Source organism: Euprymna scolopes, chromosome 13 (assembly GCF_053919585.1).
Source record: "Euprymna scolopes isolate OS-2025 chromosome 13, ASM5391958v1, whole genome shotgun sequence".
Taxonomy (NCBI): domain Eukaryota; kingdom Metazoa; phylum Mollusca; class Cephalopoda; order Sepiida; family Sepiolidae; genus Euprymna; species Euprymna scolopes.
In genome coordinates this window covers 144,781,985-144,809,327 of record NC_136494.1, presented here as the reverse complement: position 1 = coordinate 144,809,327, position 27,343 = coordinate 144,781,985, and the positions used below count along the sequence as shown (strand labels likewise).

General features: G+C 35.2%; 1 protein-coding gene and 1 non-coding gene across 8 annotated transcripts in view; one reads left to right on the top strand and one right to left on the bottom strand.

Annotated features, from left to right (window-relative positions):
• Positions 1–27,343, top strand: part of LOC145292215 (polycomb protein EED-like) — a 103,697-nt gene that overhangs the window by 16,024 nt on the left and 60,330 nt on the right. The window contains exon 1 of one of the 7 annotated variants that reach the window (XM_080138530.1): positions 19,572–19,716. The exons of 1 other annotated variant lie outside the window; for it this stretch is intronic. In XM_080138530.1, the coding sequence (XP_079994656.1) occupies positions 19,633–19,716 (84 nt within the window). In that variant the 5' untranslated portion in view covers positions 19,572–19,632. Of the gene's footprint in view, positions 1–19,571; positions 19,717–27,343 lie in introns of those variants that run through there. 5 more of the 7 variants (XM_080138529.1, XM_080138532.1, XM_080138534.1 and 2 more) reach the window with 5 other exon arrangements.
• Positions 20,292–20,491, bottom strand: LOC145292508 (U2 spliceosomal RNA). Its single transcript, XR_013869593.1, has one exon. It is a non-coding gene; the product is annotated as a U2 spliceosomal RNA (small nuclear RNA).

Sequence of the window (27,343 nt, the reverse complement as noted above, 5' to 3'; positions counted from 1 at the left end):
TATGCGAATTTGCTTTTTTTTCCATCTTGTATTCAACGTTCTGAAAAGAAGATATAATTGTTTTCAAACGATTGTAATTTAAATGATTGGATAGAGCGAAAAACGCTGTTTAAAATGATGTAGAAAGCAAAGGTATTATAAGGAAAACTTATTTGAAAATACATAATTTGAAATCAAAATTTAAAATTCTGCAAGAACTTTCTTGCCAACCTAATAGATTTTTCCGGCCAAATATGAGGCGTAACATCAGTGTCTAAACACGTTCCTATACATCCTGCAGAAGGTCAAAGGTGCACAAACACATCTGTGCACCGGTTGGAACGTACGTCGCGTATAGAAGAAAATAACTGAACAAAGAGAAGAAAGCTGTGTGTGTGTGTTTATAGTGTGCGAGAATTCTTGGGATAGAACATTTTTGCATTTTGATTGGTTGAAAATCACGGCTGAATGAAGCTTTAGTTTAATCAAGAATCCATCTATATGTAATAACAACATTCACTGCAGATGCTCATTCGAACAAACAAACATACCATACTAAGTTCCCAGGGAGTTGCGTCCAATTTGCACGTGTCGGCATGAAAATGATATTGCAAACTGAAGTGTGACAGACCAACTAATGTAACTTGTTTTTAGTGGTTTGTCCTTTTTAAAAACAGACTTTTTTTTTTTTTTTTTTTTTTTTTGTATCTGTTAACATAATTTACCACATACACAATTTATTGGGGAATGTTTTATGGGCTGGGCAAGGGAAAGGGATAAGTGGAGAGGGGGCTGAAACGTAGGCGTCTAAGATTAAGAGATAGTAACTTGGGCGGAAAGGTCAAAACTTAGCCGTAAAAGGTCAGCGTCATTCACGACAAGCACCTTAGGAAATCCTGCCCCTTATTTAATGAGTTGAACAGAAATGAAAGTTCGTTTGTTAACTGTGTTCCCATTGAATCACGAGTGCAGCACCCCCCCACACACACACACCGACACATATATTTGTATATCGTTAGGTATCATTCCAAAACTAGATGTATTTATTTCACACTCATAATATTTTATTCATAATGTATGTCTTACACGTGTTTCGTTCAATAGCGGAAATGTACCAAACAACTCATCAAAGACAGATATGTGTTCTTCAGAAAAAAACAGTTGGAAAGTTCTTTTTCCTTGGAATAAACATATGACTAAAATACTATGAGTTTGAAATAAATACATTTTCTATTTTTGAATTATTACTAATGACATAGATGCTCTGAAAATGAAAGTTAATTTTTATTGAGCTTGACTAATCATGACCTTTTGGAAATCTAACTGAATATATACCTTGGAAGTATATATATATATATATATATATATATATATATATATATATATATGCTCCACCTCTGAGCGCATGGGAAATTAGGAAAATGATAATGATGAATGATGAATTGCATACACTAATTCTCAAAGCAGGAGTTAATGCATGAGAGGATAATATCATGCTAATAAAATAGGTAGTACACTACTTACCCCAAAATAAAATAAAAAGAAGATAATGCCTGGGAGGATGATATCATGCTAATAAAATAGATAGTACGCTACCTCCCCCAAAATAAAATAAAAAGAAGGTAATGCCTGGGAGGATGATATCATGATAATAAGATAGATAGTACACTTACTTACTCGAAAATAAAATAAAAAGAAGATAATGCCTGGGAGGATGATATCATTATATAATAAAATAGATAGTACACTACTTTCCCCCAAATAAAATGAAAAGAAGATAATGCCTGGGAGGATGACATCATGATAATAAGATAGATAGTACACTACTTACCCCCAAATAAAATGAAAAGAAGATGATGCCTGGGAGGATGATATCACGATAATAAAATAGATAGTGCGCTATTTCCCTCAAAATAAAATAAAAAGAAGATATACTATTCACCCTCCCTCCTAAAAGAGGCAATAATGTCTAGATTTGTGCGTGTTAAGTTGTTAAAAAAACGTGAAAAACATTTTATGTAACTTTTAGTCCAAAGTTCTTCATTGCATCAAAGAGATTTTGCGTTGTGTTCTTTGCTGCCGCCAGAAAAAATCGCAAAAAAAGAAATAAAAACAATTAAATATTTTAGATGTACAGTTGGGATCACTTTCTGGTACAAATTTGATATAAAATGAGCACCCACTTCCAGACCATAGCTGTAAATTTATACGTATAGCCAAATTGTTAATCAATTTTTAGGACGGGAAAATTAGGGTGGGGGCATTTTCCTTCTTTTTTTTATGCTCATTAAAATTATTTTAAAGGGAACCTTAAAATTTAGAATTTCAAAATTTTTATTCAGATTTAATCTACACAGATCGTCTAAATTTAGACTGGCCTGTTGCACTATTTTTCACTCCATTATTGGCGAGCATTCTCTCACAGTAATGGATCACTAGTGCTGTTTTTACTCGGCATTTTTCGTTATTGCATGTGAATTTATAGTTGTAATAAATAAAATCATTTTTGTAATAATTGAAAATGTAGAATTTTTTTTTTTTGCCTTTTCATCCCAAACAAGGCTCAAAGCCACTTTGATGTGCGGGGCTACTATCTGGGACATAATTGCAAGGATACTATTTAGGGAGTTGAGCAGCAAGATGTCTGTTTACATAACACTTGAACTTCTGCATGTCAGTATGGTCGGGAAAGCAGGAACCTGGGAGGGAATTCCAAAGCCTAGCAGTTCTGGGGAATAAACTATTAAAGTAGAAAGCTTTCTGGCATCTGGAGATTTCTACTGTGTATGGGTGGGATTTGTCAAGTTTGTCGGCAGTATTTACGTCGAGGGGGTACAAGGGCCTGTAGTTCGTCAGAGCATATACCATCAAAATACTTGTAAAACAGGCATAGGGATACAACATTTCGTCGGTGGGAGAGAGGCTGAAGCCTGTCAGTTTGGGACCTACTAGGTTGGCGATTCTCTTTTGAACCTTATCTGGGACTGAGAGACTAGTAGCAGATGCACCAGCCCAATTTTTCTTTTTTTTTTTTTTATTCAATTTTCACCTCAAACACAGCAAGTGTCACTTTGAAGTATGAGGCTACTATCAGGGACATAATTTGTGGGGCCTTATGAAGGGAGATGAGTAGAAAGATGTTTGTTCACATTACACTTGAACTTCTGCATATCAGTACAGTTGGGAAAGCAGAATCCCAGAAGGGAGTTCCAAAGACCTGCAGTTCTGAGGGAGAAACTATTGGAGTAAAAGACTTTCTTACACCTAGGGATCTCTACTGTGAAGGGGTGGGACTTAGTTGCTTGTCAGGTTTGTTGGGGGGTAGTCACGTCGAGAAGGTACAAGTGCTTGCAGTTCGTCAGAGCATTCACCATTAAAGTATTTGTAGACCAGGCAGAGGGATGCAACATTTCGTCGATGGGACAAAGGTTGAACCCTAGATGACAGTTCAGGACCTATCAGGTTGGCGACTCTCTTGTGAACCCTGTCCAGGAGTGAGAGACACGCAGCAGATGCACCAGCCCAAATGTGACAACAGTACTCCATACATGGGTGAATGGTTGCCTTATAGAGGTACAGGATACTTTCAGGCGTTAAATAATTTTCTGGCATGGTAGAGGGAGCTCACCTTCTTTGCAGCAGCCTTAGCAATGCTCTCAATGTATTTTTAATTCAGAAATGTGACAACGATACTCCGTACAAGGTCGAATGGTGACCTTGTAGAAAGTGCTGTTAGTGTTAAGTGGAAAAGATGTGTATGTGTTATTTTTCTATAAAATCAATGTCATTTTATTATAAATATATAGCAGGACTCGTGTCCTGGCGTTGCCGAAGGAAAATATACAAAAAATGATTTTGCTATAAGAATAGATTAGTACTTCGAAAAAGAAAAGAAGAATACTCTGTAAGTACATAGGTGATTAAAATAAGATATACATTGTTATGAAAAATTTAGCAATCCTTCGCCAAATAAAAAGGTTAAACATCGAAAAACAATTCAAGTCTTAAATAATGTGTATTGTGATCAAAAATTGTTTTAAAGCATTTAAACATTTGTGAACTTTAATAGAATTTTTGAGCTTTGTTTTTTTACAACAATTTAAATCCTATTTGAGTTACGTAAATTACTTACATTGAATTCTTTCTCTAATTTTTAATTCAGAAATGATACGCTAATAATTATTGTTTTAAAGTTAAATGTACTCTATTTTGTGCCGTGTCCGCAATGTAAAAATCCTTTTAGATCAGGGCAATTATCTAGTTTAAAAGTTGGTTTCAATAAAAGTGTGTAATCTTTTCCACATACGATTTTTCGAATTGACTTAAACAATCTGTTGCACATGTTCGTCTCTGTAGAAGGCCTTCTTCTAACTCGATCTTGCGTTTCCTCCACAGTTCCGTTTATGCGCCTGGTATAGTCTCATTTGCATAGAAACATTGAGAGTTTGCCCTACTCACGCATGATCATAAACCACAAAAGAAACTGTCAGTCGCCATTTTTTTTTTTTTGTTGTTAAGCGACCGAACCCTACAAAGTACAAACATGCTAGTAAATTACGATTTTCCCTACAAATTATCAAACAGTTGGCGTTTAACAGTCGAGAAGTTATGAGCCAACAACAAGCTTACATAAATCACGGAAAACCTATTAACGTTAATTAATGAATAATAAAAAAACGTATTTTCCTTAATAAGAAAATACCTATTAGCGAATAAACAATGTGATAGTCCTATTATCTCTCGTATACAATCATGACAATCTTAAATGGAACACGTACATCAAATCTGTTGCCAAGGCCGCTGGAAAAATGGTGGGATCTTTCTATCGATCCGGTAGATATCTCACTGTTGATGCTATTCTCTATCTATATAAGAGCCAGGTACGTCCAAAGATTGAATACTGTTGCCACATCTGGGCAGGATGTTGAAAGTGGAGCGGACAAAAGGTGAGAGATGGGTGAGTTATTGCAAGTTGAAAATGTGATGACTGGTTTTAGGATGGGTCAAACGGGACATCACATCTCATCCTGACCGAAGTGAAAATCCTGATCTTCAATCATAGTATTCTCTTTTTTCATTGTTGCGAACTGCAGTTCTGTTTGATTCCATGGTGGGTGTTGGAATTTGCAGTTGCATCTGTAAAAGCAGAGTTTACCCCTGAGGGGTATCTTTGGCATACTTAGGGAACTTGGTAAATATTGGCAAACTTCTTGCTGTTGGCAGTGGTCTCACTTTGAGTGGCTGTTAATACCACGATCCAAGTATTATTGCGGTGAAGTGGTTATCCATTGTTTTAATGAGATGAGCGTATTTGTGTTCTTTCGATCATAAGCATTGCACAGATAATGGAAATGAATCCGTCAACCATTAATTCAGAGTTTTTTTGAATTTTTGTCTTTTTTGAATTTAGTTTTGATATGGACGCCTGCTTCTCACAGTGTGGTTTCAAGTCTGTCTGCAAAATCTGTTAGTTTTTTGTTGTCTTGGTGTTCTAAATTCTAAGCTCGGCTGAGATGTTGAAAAGTCATCATCTGGCTGTCGTGTGCTGTTAAGTAGGTATTCTTTCAATTATCCTGATTGATCATTTGTTGAAATACGAGTATGTCTTGTTCAAGTAGGTCTAGATTTAAAAAATCATATTCTAGACTTGGATAAGTAGCAATTTCTAACACGACATGTATAGCAAATGTTTTGTTTAAGGCCGTGATGAATTGGTGAATGTCGTTTTCTGGACAAAAAGTTGCTTGCTGCCTTATAATGTCTTGTTTGGATTGTTGGCACATTACTAAATTGTAATCACTTGTTTTTTGAGCAGCGGTTGTTGACATGAAAGTTGCCTTTGGGCAGTCATCATTGCATCAGCATCCAATAGAATTTCGGATAGTTGTGTCGCTCCCATTTTCAGGTTAAGCAATAATAGGTTCTGTCGATGAGAGTGAATAGCTCAGATCGTTATCATCTTGATAAGTTTCTAGTTTTTATATTTTGTTTCTAAATTGAATAAAACTTGCCACACGCTCTGCCATCAGTGTTATATTGTGACTTTTGATATCAGTTGTTGTACACACAAATGACACCAGTTTAATATTGTATGCTCTGAGGTATTGTATCTCAGTACCTGATAATGATCGTCACAAGAACAAAAATAATGTATAGTAGCAAGAAAGATAGACAGAATGTTGAATTAAATATTTATTGATGAAACATATTGAATGGAAAATCCTTTTGATGAGAGGAAAGTTCCGAAAAAGTTCAGACTGGGGCTAAAAAAAAAGAGTTTGGAGTAAAAAACATAGAAAAGTCCTGTAGCATCAAGGTTAGTTAAATTGAAATTAATTAAAATGTCCTTTGTTGACAAAAAGGTTCCGAGAAGAGAAATAGAAAAATCCTGTAATTATGATGTTTGTTGCCATCGCTGTGTGATCGGGCAAAGGCTTTCGTGTTATTTGTTGACGCCGCTGTCAAAGAAAGAAAGGAGGGAGATGTTCATGTGAGCTGCTACTATGTTAGAAAAAAGAGAAGGACAGTAATTATGTGAGGCATAGGGTAACTCCCACCACCAAACTGCTGCTGATAATCGATGACACAGCCTTTATATATGAGAGGGGGGGGCGGACATAGTACTAAGCTTTGGGTTGCACTGCAATCGGAAGATACACTTTGTCTGTCATTGTATTTTGTTGTTTGATTATCGGAAGATACACTTTGTCTGTCATTGTATTTTGTTGTTTGATTATCGGAAGATACACTTTGTCATTGTATTTTGTTGTTTGATTATCGGAAGATACACTTTGTCATTGTATTTTGTTGTTTGATTATCGGAAGATACACTTTGTCATTGTATTTTGTTGTTTGATTATCGGAAGATACACTTTGTCATTGTATTTTGTTGTTTGATTATCGGAAGATACACTTTGTCTGTCATTGTATTTTGTTGTTTGATTATCCGTTGTTTTTAGAGAATGCTTGTTCCCCTTGTCACTTGTAATCTGTTTGTAGATATTTTACCACATATTTCTGTATGTGATCTGTCGGATTTTTTCTTACCTTGTCTCTCTTAATGTAGCTATTTTCTTGTGCAATGTGCTTTGCCTGATAATTCTATGCTATAATGAACTGTATATCGTAGTGGAAAGATGGGTATGAAAAACATAGTTTCTGACAACGTAATGGAACGTTAGCGGTTGATTGAATGTCTTGCCTGCTTCTCATTCATATGCTAAATTGTCTGTATGGTGTGGTAAAAAGTCCATGATTTCTGACACTATTTTTTATTCTTTATAGAATTCAGTTGGGACGTGAATACATGTTAACAAAAGAATGAGGAGAAATAATAACTGGACGCACGTATGTATTCAACAAGAGCCTTTAATTAACCAACTGCTATTAGTAGTGTTAGTATTAGAGTGTGAAGTTGCAGGCAAAAAGAGGAATAGTGAGCAAGGGAAATAACTTCTACTTAACTATATATAAACATGAACCATACATGTCCTTCCCATAGTCTTGTACAGACACGTATGTGTGAAGTTAACCATAAAACTGTGCCAGCAAGTAGAAACGTTTCATTACAGATTATAAATATTAGGTTGGTGCAAAAATAATGTCGTTTTTTATGATAGTTAAACATAAAAAAACGATATTATTTTTGCACCAACCTAATATTTGATCACATCAATGTTACAGGAAAAAGGACTGTCCCCTTTTCCTGTAAATAAGAAAAACATTAGATAAGTGGAAAATGAGATTAGGATAAGCTGAGACTCGAACCTTGTAAGCAAGGTTTAGAAATAGATTTAGAAAATGGAAGCTAGAATTTAACTATCGTTAAATTCCATATGAAATAGTTCGACATTGTTTTGTAAAAAGAATTTGATTGTTTGTTCTTTTATGAAAACTGAATTAAAAATGTCAGCTAAAAAGAATGAACAATACAAATTACAAATATATTGTTAAAAAAAATAGGTTAGGTTAAAAATAGGTTAGTTGAGAATTCTTTGTTGTCGAAAGTGTGTTTGGAACGTGTGCTTAGCCACGTGAGTTGGTCACGTTTTGGAACCACACTTCTGACGTCATAGCAAAAAGGGAATTCTCAATATAGGAGCTAATTTTGAGTCAGATCAAGGCAGTTGGGCAGTCAAATTCGAACAGTCGATCGGAAAGAGCTGACATGGTCAAAGGAGGGTCCCCTTAGAGACGAAGTGGTAGAAGTTTAACCATGTAGAACAAATGCGAATTCCTGATGTCATCATCATTTCGACCAGTCAAATGAAGTAAAGAACATCATCGATTTTTGTAACTGTTGTCTTCGTGTCGTCATTCAACAACTGAAAGGTAAATGTGTTTTGTCTTTCATCATCTTAAATGAACTTTGTATAAAACCCTTCCAAGTAATGTGTCTCCCTCCGCCAAGTAATGAACCTCCCCTCTGATATAAAAGAAAAGTATTACACATCCCTTCAATAATGAGTTCCCATCATCTCTCTCACTGTATAAATGTCATGTCTCCCTCATCTTAAATATGAACTCCCATCCCTATGCAACAATCAGTAGAGTTGGGGAAAATCACTACCCCCCCTTCCATCAATGCTCTCTGTCATCAAATGTAAAAAGTCCCATTTGATGAATCATTATGAATTAAGAATCAAATAAAACTTTTAAGTACAAATTCACACCATGGAAGTCATCGATGTCAAAAAAAAAAATTTTCAATTAACATGTAACCATGTTTTTTATTTAACATGCAGACAAGACAGAATGTCTGTCTTTATTTACGTATCGACACCAAGAGAAAGAAAACAGGCCAACTCCTCATTTATATACAGATCATCTAAAATACATGTCATCAAAGAATAAAGCGAGGAAACTAACCCTTCACACAGTCCAAGGGAGACAACTCTTACAATTTTCACCGTATTAAATCAATCTATACATTGATAATTTCAAATGTAGGGCTCTGCATAATATGCATTAAAGGCATAATACAAAAAAGTCGAAAAGTAGACAAAAGAAAAGATGGACAGACAATAAAGAAAACATTTAATAAAAATATATAGCAACACGGCTACATCCTCTCTTAGTTTGTATAAATTCTTATAATAAATACAAGACAATGTTCGAATTGCAAGGATAATAAAATATGGAAATAAATATACAATAATATAAAGAGGTGGAACGTGGGTGTGTGTAGCTCATCACTATTTACGATGCAACTTTAGTTAATAATGAAGACAACAAAAAGAAGTGTCATTTTAACAACTTTATTTGTCATCCTCGTTAGTAGTGTGTACATGAGAGAAACGGGTTAGTAGGTAGAAGTGTTCTTGTGTAAAGATAGATTTGTTATATTGCTGGCTTATTGAGGAGAGAACAGTTTAGTTTACACGTGTTTGTGGCCAGTAGTCGTCGGGATGAAGGAGGCTGGTTAAAGGAGAAAGAAAAAGGCAAAGTCTTCTGTGTTTTTATGTGTTGTAGTGTGTGGGTGGGGGGGGGTATGGGTGTGTGTGTGTGTGTCGGTGTATCAATGAGAGCAGTTCTGTAGCATGATAAACAAAGTTTGTATCGGTACCGCACGTGGAAACAAATGGGACCTTGAAGAGAGCCATGTTGGCTTGTTATACTCACTTTGGTCAGGGTCCAAAGCCCCCCCCCCCTCCCGGTGATGTGTGCTGCTGGGCAGAGCAGGGGCAAGAGAAAGAGAGGGAGGAGTTTCAGATTTCGCCTTTTATGTACTCAGTTATGTGATTAGACAAGCCAGGGAGAAAATGGATTTCAAATCTCAAGCTGCGAGAATTAGCTTCTGCCTGTGATTCTAGCAAGTTTTGTCTGCTACACAACCCTCCCTATCTTTGCCTGGTTGGTGCAGGAGGCAAGGACCTAGACAATAATCATCAAGAAGGACTTGGCTATGTTATCAGATCCATATGCGCTCAGCCTTTGACAATGTAATAGCAATTTAGTTAACTACCTTGTGCCGTCTTGCTTAGGACTGCCATGGTTCAGGATGTAATGCAGGCCAGGAAAAAAGGGGATTCAACTCAATCAAGGTGAATAATAACAATAATGCTATGCTTGTGTATAACACAATTATTGATTATTAGAGGCATTGTGATATGCATATATGAGTAACAGGTAGCGTGGCGTTTTGTGTGTGTGTTTGTGTGTGTGTGTGTGTGTGTGTGTGTGTGTGTGTGTGTGTGTGTGTGTGTGTGTAAAATTGTGTTCTTGTTTTGTCAGTGTGTATGAGTGGATACAAATTTGCTTCTATTCACCTGACCTCTTGCTGACATGTATGAATATGTATACGAGATAATGGAGTTTCACTCCTGCCTAAATGAACGGCGTAAAATACGCTCTGTCCTCTTCTAATGGCTGCATCTGCTTTCATTCATTTGTTTCGCTTTTATTGAGATTTCCCTTTTCAGGTCAGATTGCTACATTTTCGGTTTAAATCAAGTCAAGCTCCGTTCATATTGATCGAATTTTTTGATTTAGCGACAACATGTGAAATATTTTTATTTGCTTTTTGGAAGCAAAATGGAGGAGGGGCCGTATCTGAACGTTTAAATCACATTTTGATTTTGCATATGTTTTCAAAAGTTTGTTTCATGTGAACGCGCGACCCAAGCTAAACCAATCGTGTAGTTTACAGCTATTTGCTCGTCGTTACAGTTCAAACATTTCGTTACCAAAGTGAATCAACTCTGTAGTATGAATTCATACAAATGTTTATCGATTTATAATATGAATAACAAATCGAACAAGTTACAGAGTACAGAGTTTCTGCACTCTGTAGCTTGTTCGATTTGTTATTCATATTATAAATAGATAAACATTTGTATGAATTCATACTTTTATTTCATAGATTTCACCACAGGGGCTCGTGGTGAAGAGTGAGGGGCATTCGGTAAGTGTTTTTTATTTCCTTTAAGGAAAAATGAAGTGTTAACTTAAAATGATTGAGTGGCTGCCACGCGTAGGAAGGGCCACTTCAATAGTGCTAATACAAAGGAAACTTTATTAACTTTTGAGGAAATATTTATCGCAAAAAATGCTTTCCGCAAAAAGGAGCCACATTTGACGGAGTGAATGTTCCGATAAAACGTAATTTTTTTATTTAAACAAAAAATACTTATTAAAACAAAACAAAACAAAACAAAAAACGTAGAAATATTATTTCATTATGAGGATATGGTATTATGTTAAGGGGAATAACTCATTTAAAATCATCATTAATTTTTTATTTTCACAGAGTACCCTCCCTTTATTGATAAAACGTATCGTTATTTTCAAAATTTTGCAAATTCGACATGAATGTTTAATTATATATATATGTACATATATATATATATATATATATATATATATATATATATATATATATATATATATATATATATATATATATATATATATATATATATATATATATATTAACAGGCCGCCCAACGTTGTGGAGTCAATTCATGCAGATTACGTATTTAGTATTATAGAGACAATTGTATATCGATTTTTATATTGAACGTAAGATATACTAGTGATCACACCTAACATATATATATATATATATATATATATATATATATATTTATATATATATATATATATATATATATATATATATATATATATATATATATATATATAATTATTTTTTTTACTATAATAATTAAATACCTACAGACACTAGTGTTTCATCCTTTCGGGATTCTTCAGTGCAGGGTGTCACGATTACTACCAGTCGAACGATTCGAACCCCGCGACACGAGACATCTCTGGCTCGATTAGCGGAGGCCGCATCCATTCGGCTACCATTAACCGTGAAAATAGCGTTGAATTTTAAACATTTTAATTTAAAATGATTTAGATACTATCAGCTAGAATTGAAACAAAAACATACAACTCTCCACCCTCATTCCTTAGACTCTGAGCCATATATATATATATATATATATATATATATATATATATTGTCGGAAATTTATCCTCTATCAGATAAATTTGACGCGAAAATGACGGCCTGGAAAAAATAAAAGCATGAAATAAAAAGGGGGGGGGTAAAGGATAAAATATAAATGAAGAAGAGATTTTATTTAAATTAATCCTAATCCTGTTACAAAAGAAAATAATGAAACGAATGGAATGAAGGAAACAAAAACTCAATTGATGGATAAGATAAACGTGTCATTTATTTACTGTTGAAAGAATGAATATTTTAGATATAACACATGTTCATGTCGGCGCGGGTGTAACCATCGTTTGTTGCGGGACTGGTGTCGTAGAAAGAAAAAGGAAATGTGTGTTCATCTCAAGTTCGGGTCACTATCGTTTGTTCGCGTGTGGAAAGAGAAGTGAGTAATGTAATGGAACGAGAAATGGCAGTCCATCGTGTAGACAAAGAAAAGGATAGAGGGTTGACATCAGTTAGAAGTCAGCTACGCGGTGGTGTTCTCAGGGACAAGTTATATATATAGAGAGAGAAAGAGTGAGAAAGTCAATCCAGGTTATGGAGATAGGAAACGTATAAAGTGTACGTACTGTCTGTTGGCTTCTCGTCCCACATAGTAGCAAGTGGTGTGAGGTATGCACGTGCGCGTGCCTGCTAAAATGGCGGTAGCTCGTGCGCCGACCAACCATATTGGAAGGCAGGTTGGAAAAGGAAGAAGCCGCTTATTGCTCTTTCTTTTATTTTTTTCCGGTGGTTCTATTGTGCATGTGTGGATTTCCTTTGAAAGGGGAAGTGATGTTGTTCTTGTGTGCATACGTGTGCGCGTGTGTGAGTACATGTGTGTACGTTAGTGTGTGTGTATATACATGTGAATGTGAGTGTATGTACGCGAACGTGAATATATGTACGTGTGTGGACGTGGGTGCGTATGTTTGTGTGCGCGTATGTATATGGCAAGTAATATAGCTTGAAATGTGAACGCGTGTTTTTGCGTGAGACTAGAAAAGGCTCGCGCAATACTCCCCTTCCTAGGAAAAAAAAAATATATGCAGTGTGTATATATATATATATATATATATATATATATATATTTTTTTTTTTTTGTAAGTAATGTTTTCAGCAATTGACCTTTCATCCTGTTTTTTTGCTGTTGGTGTGGTTGTTTGAAAAAAACGTCAAAAACGGAATGTCAAAAACGGAGTGTGTTCGTAAAAAAAAAGTATTTACTTATGCGTGGAAAAGGATTTACTCTTTTTTGAGGGTGACATTTGTTTGTTTGGTTTTTGTTGTGTGCTGACATGTGCAACGAGTTGCTTAGACAGAGAAGTGAATTGTTCGTTTGGAAGGAAAATTTTTAGTTTCATTATTTACGTCGTGTGTCAAGTTGACGGTATCTTCGCAAGTGAGTCTGCGGCAATGTGTGCATTGTTTGGACGGGCGCTAGTTGCACATTTGTTCTTGTTGAACAAGTTTCCAGTTGCCGTTGTCTTCGCATGTGAGTCTGCGGTAGTGTGTATACATTGTCTGTATGGGCGTTTGTCGTGCATTCATTCGTGGTTTCCGGCTGTCAACGAAACTTCCAAGTTGTGAGTTTATCAGTGTGCATGGTGCATCTCAACTCATATTGTGGATTCAACTTCTTCCTATGTGTTGATAGGGATATCCTGTAATTGTTTCTTTGTTGTTGCGTCTGCTGTGCGGGAGAGAATTTGAATAGGCCTATGTGATTTTGCTCCTCGCGTTTGTTGCAGGGTAATGTCAGGAAACCGTGAAAAATGTTTGTCGAGCTCGAATTTTTCTTTATATTCGCTATGAAGTCGACAGCTCCGTGTTTATTTTTCTGACGAGTCTGACGAGGGGTTTCATCATTGTTGTTTGTAGTAGTTATTCCTGTCGGTAGTAGTTCACTTGTTTTTCTTTGTTGAAATGTTCGTTTTTTTCTTTATCAAATAAAATGCGTAACAATGGCAGTTGGACCAGATGGAATTAAAGTTAAATATTTACGATAACAAAAGTTAACTTTTTACAAACATAAGAGATTACGTGATTAGGTTCGTAGATGTTTTGATAAATATTAGATTAGCAACCACATCGAGCTTAGAAATCATCATATGAAATCATCATATGAAATCATCATATGAAATCATCAACACTGTACTAACATATAGAAATTTAAATGTAATGTGAACAGACATCTCGTTACTCAACTCCCTACATAGTGCACCTGTAGGCATGGTCCCATATCCAAGTTGCAATATATCTGGTTTATAATGAATAAGAGCAAAAACAAATCATCATAATTTTACGTATCTTTCTTATAAATAAAACACAAAGCCGCTTCATCATTTGTGATGCCAGCCATCATCCAAATGACATAGCAAAGAGAGGTGTTGAAGGGGCGCTCTGCTCTGGGCGGCACTTGCCAAGGGGCGGCATTTTGAGGGGGTAAAAATAAAAAAATAGAAAAAATTAAAACGATAAAAATATTATACCAAAATGAGTTTTTAAGGTCGTAATATGTTTTTGTATTTTATGTGTGTAAATACTTTTTTTAAATAAATTTTTCGACTGTAGTTTTATGCCCAATGAAAATAAATATTTATGATTGATTAATCCTGTTTTGTATATGTTGTGGCCTTATTTTAGGGGTTCACAATATCAAACAGGAGAGTCTGTAAAGTCATGTCAACGATTAGGCTGGCATGGAATCTCTGATTAGAGAGTCCAAAATGGCTGCCTTTCACAGCGATGGGAGAGTCCATGTGAAGACAGGAATAGGGGTGTCAGTTACCCCAGAACAGTATAAAAGAATAATTTTTTTTTATTAATCTGCATGTTCCGTGTTTGCCTTATTTCATTTGTGCTCCAGCTCCATCTCTGTACAAACAAAGAGAGAGAGAGAGAGAGAGAGAGAGAGAGAGAGAGAGAGAGAGAGAGAGAGAGAGAGAGAGAGTGCTAGATTTTGGAATTCCCTTCCTGTTACCTGCTCCCCTGACTGTATTGACATACAGAAGTTTAAATGCAATGTAAACCGACATGGTCCCAAATACTAGCCTTTATAAAATGATTAAATTTTCAATATTTTAATAAAATTAGGATTTGCTCAGAATGTTCACACTAGAAATGATTTTCTGCTCAACGCTTTAAATGTTTCAAAATTCCTTTAAAATGTCGAAGGATAATTCGTATGTTTAACTATTAATAAAAGGTTGATAGATTGAACTTCTTATTATTTTTTAATAGAAGTATTTTTATCTAAAAAAAAAGTATATTTTATTTTTATTTAAAAAATATTTTTATCTATATAAAAATATTTTTATTTAAAAAAAAGTTTTATTCAAAAATATATTTTATTTAACAAAAATATTTTTATTTAAAAAAATATTTAATCTAAAAAATATTTTTTTTTTAATATTTTTATTTAAAAAAATATTTTTATTAAAAAAATCTTTTTTCTAAAACCAATTTTTTACTTTTATTTTCTCTGCCGCTCTCCCTCGACCCAGGACTGTACCCTAATAAACAAAGTCTCTGACAGCATAGATACAGCACTTTCCCTCAACATTAGCGCACAAGTGCATATATTTGGTGACTTCAATGTCCACCACAACAACTGGCTTGGATTTTCTACTTACACAGACGCAGCTGGTAGCACAACACATAGCTTCTCTATATCTCATTCCCTATCACAGACGGTTATGTTTCCAACCCGTTTCCCTGACCAGCAAGAACAGCACGCATCACTTTTAGATCTGTTTCTGACCACAGTTCCTGATGATTGTGTTATGAATGCCCACAGCCCACTTGGGAATGCTGATCATGTAGTGATAAATAGTTGAAATTGCCCTAAACTCTAGAATCAAACAGAAGAGCCAAAACAAGAAGATATTATAAAAAGGCTGACTTTTTTCACTTCCTGCTGAACAGTGCGCACATGAGACCAGTGAGTGGTTCAAAACAGCCATTGAAGCACATGTTCCCACGCGGAAGTTTTATAGCAAGCTCCACACTCCCCAGAGTTATACTTCTACTTGTGCAGCTGCCATTGCGCAAAGGCAGCATGCATACCATAGATTTAACCAACATAAGTCCAGTTCAAATAGACAGAAGTATATAGAAGCCAGAAATAACTGTAAGAAAGAAATAGTGACAGCTAAGAGAGAATTTACTGAAACCACTAAAAAATGCATCGAAGCACAGAAATTAGGAACCCGTGATTTCTGGAAAATCTACAACAGTGTAGTAAATAATGGACAATCAACAATTACCCCACTATCCAACAATCATGAGGTTGTTTGCTCAGCAACCGAGAAGGCTAACATGCTTGCCATTCGGTTTGCCTCCAACTCCACATTGGACCCTGCTAACCACCTCCTCTCTGACTTTCCTTTGCGGACAGACAGTACACTAGACGATCTGGAAATCACACTTTCTCAGGTGCATGGTATCATAAAAATCACGTGGACCTGATCTCATCCCGCCTGTGCTATTAAAAAAGTGCTCTGCTGAAGTAGCGCCGGTTCTCTCCAAACTTTACAACAAATGCCTTAATGAATCTTGCTTTCCTGCCTGCTAGAAAACTGCTTCTGTGGTACCAGATTTCAAGAATTCTGGCGAAAGAACTGACCGAGTAAATTACTGCACCATTAGCCTCCTCCCACTTTTCGCCAAAATATTTGAGTCCATAATTAACCAAGCTCTAGTCCATCACCTTACAGATGCTAAACTTCTGACAGACCAACAATATGGATTTAGGCAAGCCTGTTCCATGGCAGACATCCTAACTGTAATCTCTGAGTGTATATACCATTCACTTGAAAAAGCAGAGTAGGGTAGAGCGGTAGCGCTAGATATATCTAAGGCTTTTGACAGGGGGCATGAAGGTCTTCTCAGGAAAATCAGATCATACGGTATCACTTAATTAAATCCTTCTTATATAAGAGAAAAATGTCTGTAATAGAGCGTGGTGCCATCAGCATATATACCCATCTCACAGACAATTTTGTCAGGGAGGTCATTTATGAATATCAGGAATAATAGAGGTACAAGGATAGACCCCTGGGGCACTCCCACAGGGGTCTATCCTTGTACCTCTATTATTCCAGACACAACAGGAAAACATATGAACACATATCTAGAGAAATGGCAGAAACACTAGAGGTTGCTCCAGTTCTCTCCTAATTTTACAACAAATGCCTAAACAAGTCTTGCTTTCCTGACTGCTGGAAGACTGCTTCTGTGGTACCAGTTTACAAGGATTTTGGCGAAAGAACTGACCCATTAAATTATCACTCCATTAGCCTCCTTCTGCTCTTCTCCAAAATATTTCAGTCCATAATTAACCAAGTTCTAGTCCATCACCTTACAGCTGCTAAACTTCTGACCCATCAATAATATGGGTTTAGACAAGCCCGTTCTACAGCAGATATCCTAACTAATCTCCGAACATATATACCATATACTGGACAAAGCAGGAGAGAGTGGAGCGGTAGCCCTTGATATATCTAAGGCTTTTGACAGAGTATGACACGATGGTCTTCTCAGGAAAATCAGATCATACGGTATCACTGGACAAATACTTAACATAATTAAATCCTTCTTAAATAAGAGAAGAATCCAGGTTATCCTCGATGGTCGTACATCTAAACAATAAATATAATATAATATAAATGTGGGTGTACCTCGGGGAGGGGGGTTTATCCTTGGACCTTTATTATTCTTGATATTCATAAATGACCTCACTGATAAAATTGTCTCTGGAATGGGTATATTTGCTGATGACACCATGCTCTATAACAGGCACGAGGGGAAAGGAAATGGCAGAAACACTAGAGGAAGACCTCCAATCTGTAGTGGAATGGGGACAAAAATGGATGGTCACATTTAATGCTGCTAAGACTAAACTTGCTTCCCTCAATAACTACAAGAAACCTTCGCTACCAGTAATACCAATGGCCAAAAAATCTTTATTTGAAAGCACATCTTTTAAACTCCTCGGCCTAACGTTCACAGGAAACATGAGTTGGAAAAATTACATTGAGACATTGCCAGGACCGCTACGAAAAAGGTAGGTTCTCTCTACCATGCTAGAAAGCTACTAACACCTGAAAGTATCCTGTACCTCTACAAAGCCAGCATTTGCTCATGTATTTTTTTTTTACATAGGCATCACCACTTATCAAGGCCAAGAGGCCACTCGGGGATAAGGGTTAAAGAGTGTACAGTAGAAATTGGACAATATAGTAACCGTTAGAAATGGAGATTCGGTAAATTTGTTAACTTATATGAAACGGCTCATCAAAAACTTGTTTACGTTAGACTTGAAGACAACCATATTGTAGTCAGCTGGAAAGCAGAAAAATGGAAGACAATTCCATAGGCGTGCAGTTCTAAGAAGTAAGCTTTGCTCATGGAATCTACGCTTAGGTTTAGGCACAGATAAAGAGTGGGGGAAACTAGTGATAGTGTTTTCTGCTAGACGGGTGTTTCTTGTGAAAGTTTGGTGAAGGGGACCATAGAATGGAGCTCAGCCGAGCACCTGCCATGAAAATATGAAAGTATGAAGTATTGTTGTCATATTTGGGCTGGTGCATTTGCTACTAGTCCTAGACAAGGTTCAAAAAAGAGTCGCCAACCTAATAGGTCCTGAACTGTCATCCAAGCTTCAGACTCTGTCCCAGCGACAAAATGCACCATCCCTCTGCCTGTTCTACAAGTATTTTAATGGTGAATTCTCGGAAGAACTGCAAGCACGTACCCCCTCGACGTAAATACCCCCCCCCCGACAAACCCAAGCAGCAAAATCCCACCCCTTCACAGTTGAGATCCCTAGATGTAATAGAACCTTCTACTCCAGTAGTTTCTTACCCAGAACCGCTGGACTTTGGAATTCCCTTCCGAGTTCCTGCTTCCCTAACTGTACTGACATGCAGAAGTTCAAGTGTAACGTGAACTGACATCTTGCTGCCCACCTCCCCACATAGTACCCCTGTAGCTTATGTCCCTGATAGTATCCCTCTACATCAAAGTGGCAATGTGCTTTGTTTGGGGTGAAAATGTAAAAAAAAAAAAAAAAAAAAAAAAAAATTGATTTTGTTTAATATGTGGTTTTAAGCAAAAACAACAGTACTTACTTGTCATGTCGAAAATAATATCCAAAAATTACGAAAATTCATCGAGTAGTAAATTATTTATAGTTAAAAGTAATTTTTATGGAAAATTGGGAGAAATTGCATTTTCTCTAGATTTATACACCACAAGGGCCATACTTATTTATCTTTTCGCCACTGTAACGGTGGACGTTTTGTTTCAACCGACTTTTTCTTTACTAAAAACACGGTAGCAGTTGTTCTCCTAGATGAATTTTCATAATTTTTGAATATATTACTATTTTCGACATGACAATTAAGTATATAATATTGTTTTTGTTTAAAATCACATATTTAAAAAATCGATCTGTCGACTCTATCGTAACAAGCTCCGTAATTTGTGTTGATTTTATCGATCGATTTAAGATTTCCATAGAGAATTGATTGCAAGTAAATAAAAAAAAATGTAACAGTATATGTCACGTAGAGACGAGAAACACACATGCACATGAAGACAAGTGGTCGCATACGGGGCTGAAAACCTGGCATTTCGCGCCAAAAAGAACAAAAAGTAGAAAAGCACCGTCCTCGATCACGTGACACCGGCGCAACAAGGAAAAAATGTCCGACAGCGAGGAGAGCACGTTGTCCGTCTCAAAACGTGTCCGATTATCGATGTCACAGGATGGTTCAGGTGATGATATTGTACGTATATATATAGATAATAATATACTTTTGTTGTGTCTACTCGAGCGGAGATAAAGATGCTTAGACGCACACGAGCAGCCGTAATCATATTATTTTTTCTTTGTAAAAAAAATGCATGTTTTTTTCCTCGCCTATTTCTAGTTTTTATTCCTTTGAAATAAATTCGCTAATTTTTAAAGAAATATTTTTTTAGTTAATAATAGTGAATAAAAGAATGAATATTTTTTTAGAATAAAATATTTTATAAGTGTTTTTTTTTTTCGTTCTTTTCTAGAACGGTGACTTCGACGATAAATTTTTATTTTTGCTTTCGTTTATAACAATGAACTTAATTCAAGAATATAAACTTCAATTCCATTCATAGTTATTCGTCAGTTTAAAGGCTTAAAACCACTTTCTCAAGTTGAAGTCCACGATATAAACAAAATAAATCATTAATTGTCTTTTTTTTTTTTTTTTTTTTTTTTTTAAATATTCTACAAATACGTATTTCAAGCAAAATTGATTTTCGGCGAAAAGAAACTTTATAAACCAAAGTCAATTATTGTTTTCTGCCTTTGGTTTGTTTATAAAAACGTTTCTTGTACCTATTTACCAGGGTCGTTTTTTAACGTGGAGAAAAGGTACAAAAATAAAAATTGTCTCAGTCGTGAAGGATTTCTCCTCCACCGAAAGAGAACAAGAAATGGAAATGCAGCAATGCAGCATTGCACTGCAGCATCTGAAGAACAGATACTACACTTTGATCTTGACCAAAAGGCCAAGAGGAGCCACTATTCTAGAAAAGAATTTAAATCTAGATTTTAAGAAGAAAAAAAAATTATAAAAAAATTATTCAATCCTCTTCTCTACCCTCCCTCCAAAAGGATTCTATTTTTATTTATTTTTTTTACTTGTGATCACACTGAAAATTTTGTAGAAAAGAATTTAGAGTGGGGGATCATTTTTGCCGGTTATAGCCTAGATTGTCTGCCTTTTTAACTTCCTGTTTCTGCTGTCCATTTGGCTGGATAATCAATCGAACAATAAACATGGGGCATTCTATGTGCTCTCAGAGGAAGATAATTAATCAGAAGGGACCATGTCTTGCTTGTCACCGGTGTCATGTATGCATAGCAGAAACCGGAAGTAAAGATAGGACTTTGCATATGAATGTAACTTAAAATAATCTCTTATTACCGGATCATTCTAGCGTTTTAGGGCAGTTAATCAAATTTTAATTATCCAGTGGGAGATCGTCAGCGATTTTTTTTTTTTTTTAAAGCGATTACGCGTGGTTTTGCGATTTTTTTTCTTTTGGAGGCGAGGCAACTCGAACTTAGGGTTATAGTAGTTTTTTTGTTTTTATTTTTTTTTGTAGTAAGAAGGAGACTTTGCCATTCGAATTAGCTTTAAGTGTATTTTTGTTTTGTTTTATTTTTCTAACTGTTCAGCTTGACCCCCCCTCCCCCAAGAAATGAGTTATCTGCCCTAAAATGCTAGAGTGGTCGGGAAAGGTTGGGTCATTTTACATTAAATTTATATGCGAAACTGATCCCCCAAAATTCTAAAATATTTTTCTGTGTTCTCTTTCCAATTAATTTTTAAGGATATTCGCACGGAATTGCCTAAAAAATTGTAAAATCTCATTTTTAATTTGGAGATGGTGCTGGATGCAGTGCAGAGTGTTAATCTACATTTTTAGTAAAATGATCCCTTCTCATCATTTCCGGACCATTCTAGCTTTTCATGGCATTTAAAGAAACATTTTTTGATTTTTGCTATGGGAGATAAATATTATGTATCTTAAGGCAGTAGATAGGATTGTCTTTGATGATGAAATTAAAAGAAAATTGTTTTTTTTATCAATTAAAAACAAAAAAAAAAAAAAATATATATATATATATATTATTCCTTAATTGGAATTCATTTTTTGAGATGAGCATTATATGTTAATTTATTTTTATTTCGGACTATTAGTCTCATCTTTATTAGATGAGACCAGAGGAATAGTTGGCCGAAACGTTGTGAAAAAAAAAAAAAAAAAAAAAAAAAAAAAGATAAAAAAAACAACTAATAAAGATGAGACTAATAGTTCGAAATAAAAAAAAAAAATAAAAAATAGTTATTAACAAAATTTTCAAAAAGTAACTAGAAAATAAGACGTTAAATAAAAATAACTTTTTGTGTATTTCATATTTGGATTCTTCAGAAAACTGTTCAAGTCTTGAATGTTGTTTTCATGTTTTGGTTGATGTAATCTCTTTTAGGTGCATCTTTTGAACTCTGGAATCTGCACAAAATTTTGAACGGAACCCTTTATTTAGTCGCATGCTCTCATTCAGTCGTCCACAGCTGAGTAAAAGTCTTAAGTAATTTGCAATTGTATTTTTAGTGTTGTCTGCGCTGAGAATTGAACCTTAATCTCCTGAATTTTACCAAGTATATTATCCACTACGCCACTCAAAGTACAATTGGGAATTACTTAGAACTTCCATTCCGCCATGGATGACAGAATGAGAGCAAGCTACCCATGTGGATTAAATAAATGGTTCTGTTAGAAATTCTGTGCAGATTTCCAAATTTGAAAGATATACTTAAAGAAAATTGGATGTTACATCGACCGAAACGTTGTGAAAATAAAACTCAAGATGAGAACAATAGTCCGAAGAATCCAAATAATACGAATAATCAATCGTCATCTAAAAAATTCAGAAAAAATTTCTGTATTTTGTAGTTTGTCTCTTGCTTCTTCACCTGCTCACCTGTCGTTGAAATAATCAGGTAGACTAAACTCTTTTACAAGGCAACTTCATACATTACTCAACAAGTCCTTGGCTTGACATATAGATTACACGACTCATAAAAAAAAGAAGGTCCATACGATTTTGATACAATATTAACCTTCACATCAAAATGTTGGCCTGATTAGATTATTAGTTTAAATGTTATAATTTTTTAAGCGAAGCTACTTTTGCAAAACAATGGAAAATTCTGAATTTTTATATGCGAAACTGATCCCCCAAAATTCTAAAATATTTTTCTGTGTTCTCTTTCCAATAAATTTTTAAGGATATTCACACGGAATTGCCTAAAAAATTGTAAAATCTCATTTTTAATTTGAAGATGGTGCTGGGTCCTGGGATGCAGTGCAGTGCAGAGTGTTAATCTACATTTTTAGTAAAATGATCCCTTCTCATCATTTCCGGACCATTCTAGCTTTTCATGGCGTTTAAAGAAACATTTTCTTAATTTTTGCTATGGGAGATAAATATTATGTATCTAAAGGCAGTAGATAGGATTGTCTTTGATGATGAAATTAAAAGAAAATTGTTTTTTATCAATTAAAAACAAAAAAAAATAGTTATTAACAAAATATAATTGTTTCAAAAAGAAACTAGAAAATAAGACGTTAAATAAAAATAACTTTTTGCGTATTTCATATCATTCGGATTCTTCAGAAAACAACATTCAAATCTTGAATGTTGTTTTCATGTTTTGGTTGATGTAATCTTTTTTAGGTGCATCTTTTGAACTCTGGAATCTTCACAAAATTTTGAACGGAACCCTTTATTTAGTCGCATGCTCTCATTCAGTCGTCCACAGCTGAGTAAAAGTCTTAAGTAATTTGCAATTGTATTTTTAGTGTTGTCTGCGCTGAGAATTGAACCTTCATCTCCTGAATTTTACCAAGTATATTATCCACTACGCCACTCAAAGTACAATTGGGAATTACTTAGAACTTCCATCCAGTCATGGATGACAGAATGAGAGCAAGCTACCCATGTGGATTAAATAAATGGTTCTGTTAGAAATTCTGTGCAGATTTCCGAATTTGAAAGATATACTTAAAGAAAATTGGATGTTACATCGACCGAAACGTTGTGAAAATAAAACTCAAGATGAGAACAATAGTCCGAAGAATCCAAATAATACGAATAATCAATCGTCATCTAAAAAATTCAGAAAAAATTTCTGTATTTTGTAGTTTGTCTCTTGCTTCTTCACCTGCTCACCTGTCGTTGAAATAATCAGGTAGACTAAACTCTTTTACAAGGCAACTTCATACATTACTCAACAAGTCCTTGGCTTGACATATAGATTACACGACTAATAAAAAAAAAAAGGTCCATACGATTTTGATACAATATTAACCTTCACATCAAAATGTTAGCCTGATTAGATTATTAGTTTAAATATTATAATTTTTTAAGCGAAACTACTTTTGCAAAACAATGGAAAATTCTGAATTTTGTGGGTGGGCATTGCTTTCTGACGGGTAAGAGATACTGTTCAAGCAAATCAATGGCTTGAAAAATGTTATTCAAACTCTGCTCTTCATATTATTTGGGTTCATCAAACTACTGTTTTTATCTTGAAAGTGATTTTCACAATGTTTCGGTTGATGTAACCTCCGACCTTCTTCAGGTGTATCTTGTCGAACTTGGGAATTTGGATGGAATTTCGAAGATGAGAAGAGTAGTCCAATGAATCCAAATAATACAAATAACCAATCCTCATCAAAAAAATTCAGGAACGTCAAACTCTGCTCGATCGGAAACAACACTTAACGAGGAAGTATGCTGATTTTAAATGCAGTCTTACAGGCGGAAATGATGCTGCTGAATTTTCATATCTTCCAAATTTAGCAGTTGTTCCGGAAAAACATTGTTTTGGCTGATTGTGAATTGAACTTGTGTGACAAAAAGACTTGAAGATATTGGAAAACTGTTTTTTTTATTTTGCAGCAAGATTTCTCGATTAAAACAAAATGTGTTCAATGTGAGTACTGTACTTGTTCAGTGAATCAAAAACCACAGTGAGTCGATGATCACACACATTGTTTGTAATTATTTCAACAAAATAAACTTCTTGCGTCAATATGTGACAATGGATGAAACATGGCTCCACCTTTTCACTTCGGAGTCAAATTGGCAGTCAGCTGGGTGGACAACAATCAGGTGACAGCAACCAAAGATGCAAATATCAGCAGCCAAAGTTTTGGCGTCCATATTTTGGTATATGCAAGATATTTTGTTCATCTGTTACTGGGTTCAATCACCTGGGGAGTTCTAGCCAATGCTTCGGCTACTATTACAGTTGTCACTGTGAAATTTGTATTTTTTTGTTTTGTTTAGGAATTGTAGAAAACAAGTCAGTAATTTTTCACGCAAGAATGTTTTTTGTTCTTTGTTCTTAGGGTAATGGTTCAACACCTGAGGAAATTTGTTTGAATTTGTAATATTGATAAACGTGAGAATGGTGGACAGACACTGACATATCAGTTACATTAAGAAAGAAAGATCTATTAACAGTAAATATTATATAGCATTATTAATGCGTTTAAATGAAGAAATTGCTAAAGAAACGGCTGCAAATGAAAAGTGCTTTTTACACCAAGACAATGCACCATGTGACAAGGTGATTTAAACTGCTTCCACCTATTCTCCAAATTTGTCTGCTCATTCCTACTGTCTGCTTGCAGACCTCAAAAGAATGTGCCAAAGAGATTTCACTTTGGTGAACAAGTGATGTCTGACGAGTATTTTGAGACCAACGACAAATTGATCTCCAAAGAAAACATCAAATTGTTCGAGATTCATTAGAATTAGTAAATCATGCTTGAACAGCGTTTTTCAACCGGGGTGGGGGGGGGCATGGAGTTTCGATGGAGAAACCATAAGATGACACTGGAAAAATATAATTCAAAATTCAGAAACTTTAATTGTATGAATAAGATGATAAGACTCCAGTCATATAAAAAAAGAATTATTTACTGTGGAATTTCTAGATACAAAATTAATTGGTTCTGCTTTGGCTTTCGTCTCCTGAAATTTTCGTATCTAGAAAGGCATTTTACATGTAAATCACCTAATTGGTCTTTAGGCATTATAGGGGTAAAATTGCCCTGAATCATTTGTCTATTTATTTGTTTGGATTTTTTAAAAAATTTGCACAAACATTAGTCATGGTGAAAATAAAATTGTACCAGAACGGTTATTTTCCGGGATAACTATTTTTGCTATGCTAGGGGTAAAATTGCCCCCAAATCGTTCGTCTGTTCGCACTTTTCTCAATAACCACACCTTGGATTTTAAAATATTTTGTACAAACATTATTCATGGAGAAAGTAAAATTTTGCCAGAACGGATTTTCCAAGATAACTCTAGTTGTCCCCCTTAGGGGACATTATAAGAGGTAAAATTACTCTCGAATTGTTCAATCATGGAGGGGGACCCAGCATTCTCGGCTTGTTTGTTCCAAGACAGATATGGACATAAGAAGCCTCGTCACACAAGCTCAACAATTAAAAATATCAGTTGCTTGCACTTGAGAGTATCACGGTTCGCCCATGCATGGAATATTGTTGCCACATCTGAACTGGTGAATCTGCCACCAGTCTCTCTCTTAGACAGGGCTTAAGAAAGAGTCGCCAACCTAATAGGTCCTGAACTATCGACTAAACTCCAACCACTGTCCAATCTCTGAAATGTGACTTTTACAAGTATTTCAATGACAAGTGCTCTGACAAACTCAGACTCTAAGCACTAGAACCCCCGTCGGCGACAATCCCCTCAACAAGCAGCAAAATCCCAACCCTTCACTGCAAAGATCCCGAGATGCTGTAAATCTTTCTACTTGAATAGCTTTTTCCCTTGGGCTACTGAACTTTGGAATTCCCTCTCAGGCCTCTGCTTCCTTGAGTGTACTGACATGCAAAAATTCAAGTGTAATGTCAACAGATATATCACTACCTAACTTCCTAAATAGTATTCCTGCAAATCTGGTCTCAAATAGTAGCCCATACGACTACGTAACCCTGTGTTTTGTTTGGGGTGAAATGACAATTAAAAAAAACCCAACAAACTTTCCGTTAGTGATTAGTAAACTGATCCCTCTGACAAAATCTGCGCCATTTTAGGGTCGAAGAAAAAATGTTTTTTTTTTTTTTTTGTGGGCAGAATTTGAATGAGATGTAAATAACTGGCCACTTGACTTTGCTTGAAACATGCCAACTTTCGATGATTATGAAAGCGTAAAAACGCTACGCAAGGAAAATACTGAAGAAAACATTTAAATAAAATCACCAGAAAAAAAAAAAAATATACAACATTAATAAAAAGAAACAACGAACGTAACAATTTCTGTTTTATTCTTGCAACAATTTTTTCTGTAAACAAAATTGACAAAAACTAATACAACCGTTTTTTGTGTTTTGATATTTTTTTAACAAAGGTTTAAAAAAAAAAAAGTCACTAATACAACCGTTTTTTTTTTTTGTGTTTTGATATTTTTTTAACAAAGGTTTAAAAAAAAAAGTCATTTTGTGTTTTTCATGTATTGTTTTTTTTTTTTTTCATTTTTTTCTTTATTTTTGTAACAAATATGAAGTAAACTTTTTTCTTTCTTTTCATGAATATTTTCTTTCCTGTGGGGTGGGGCTGGGCAACCGATTCTTAAAAAATTCAACTAAGAAAGCTGGGATATTATTCCCTTGGGATTTGGTACACTTTTCTCCGGTCGCATCAGACGATGTTAAAGTGGAGTGAGAAGAGACAAAAGATGTGGAAGAAACTTTGCCAACTCAATCAGATAGCTTTCGGATATATGGTTTAAGATGGAGACAAAATGATCATTACCAAAT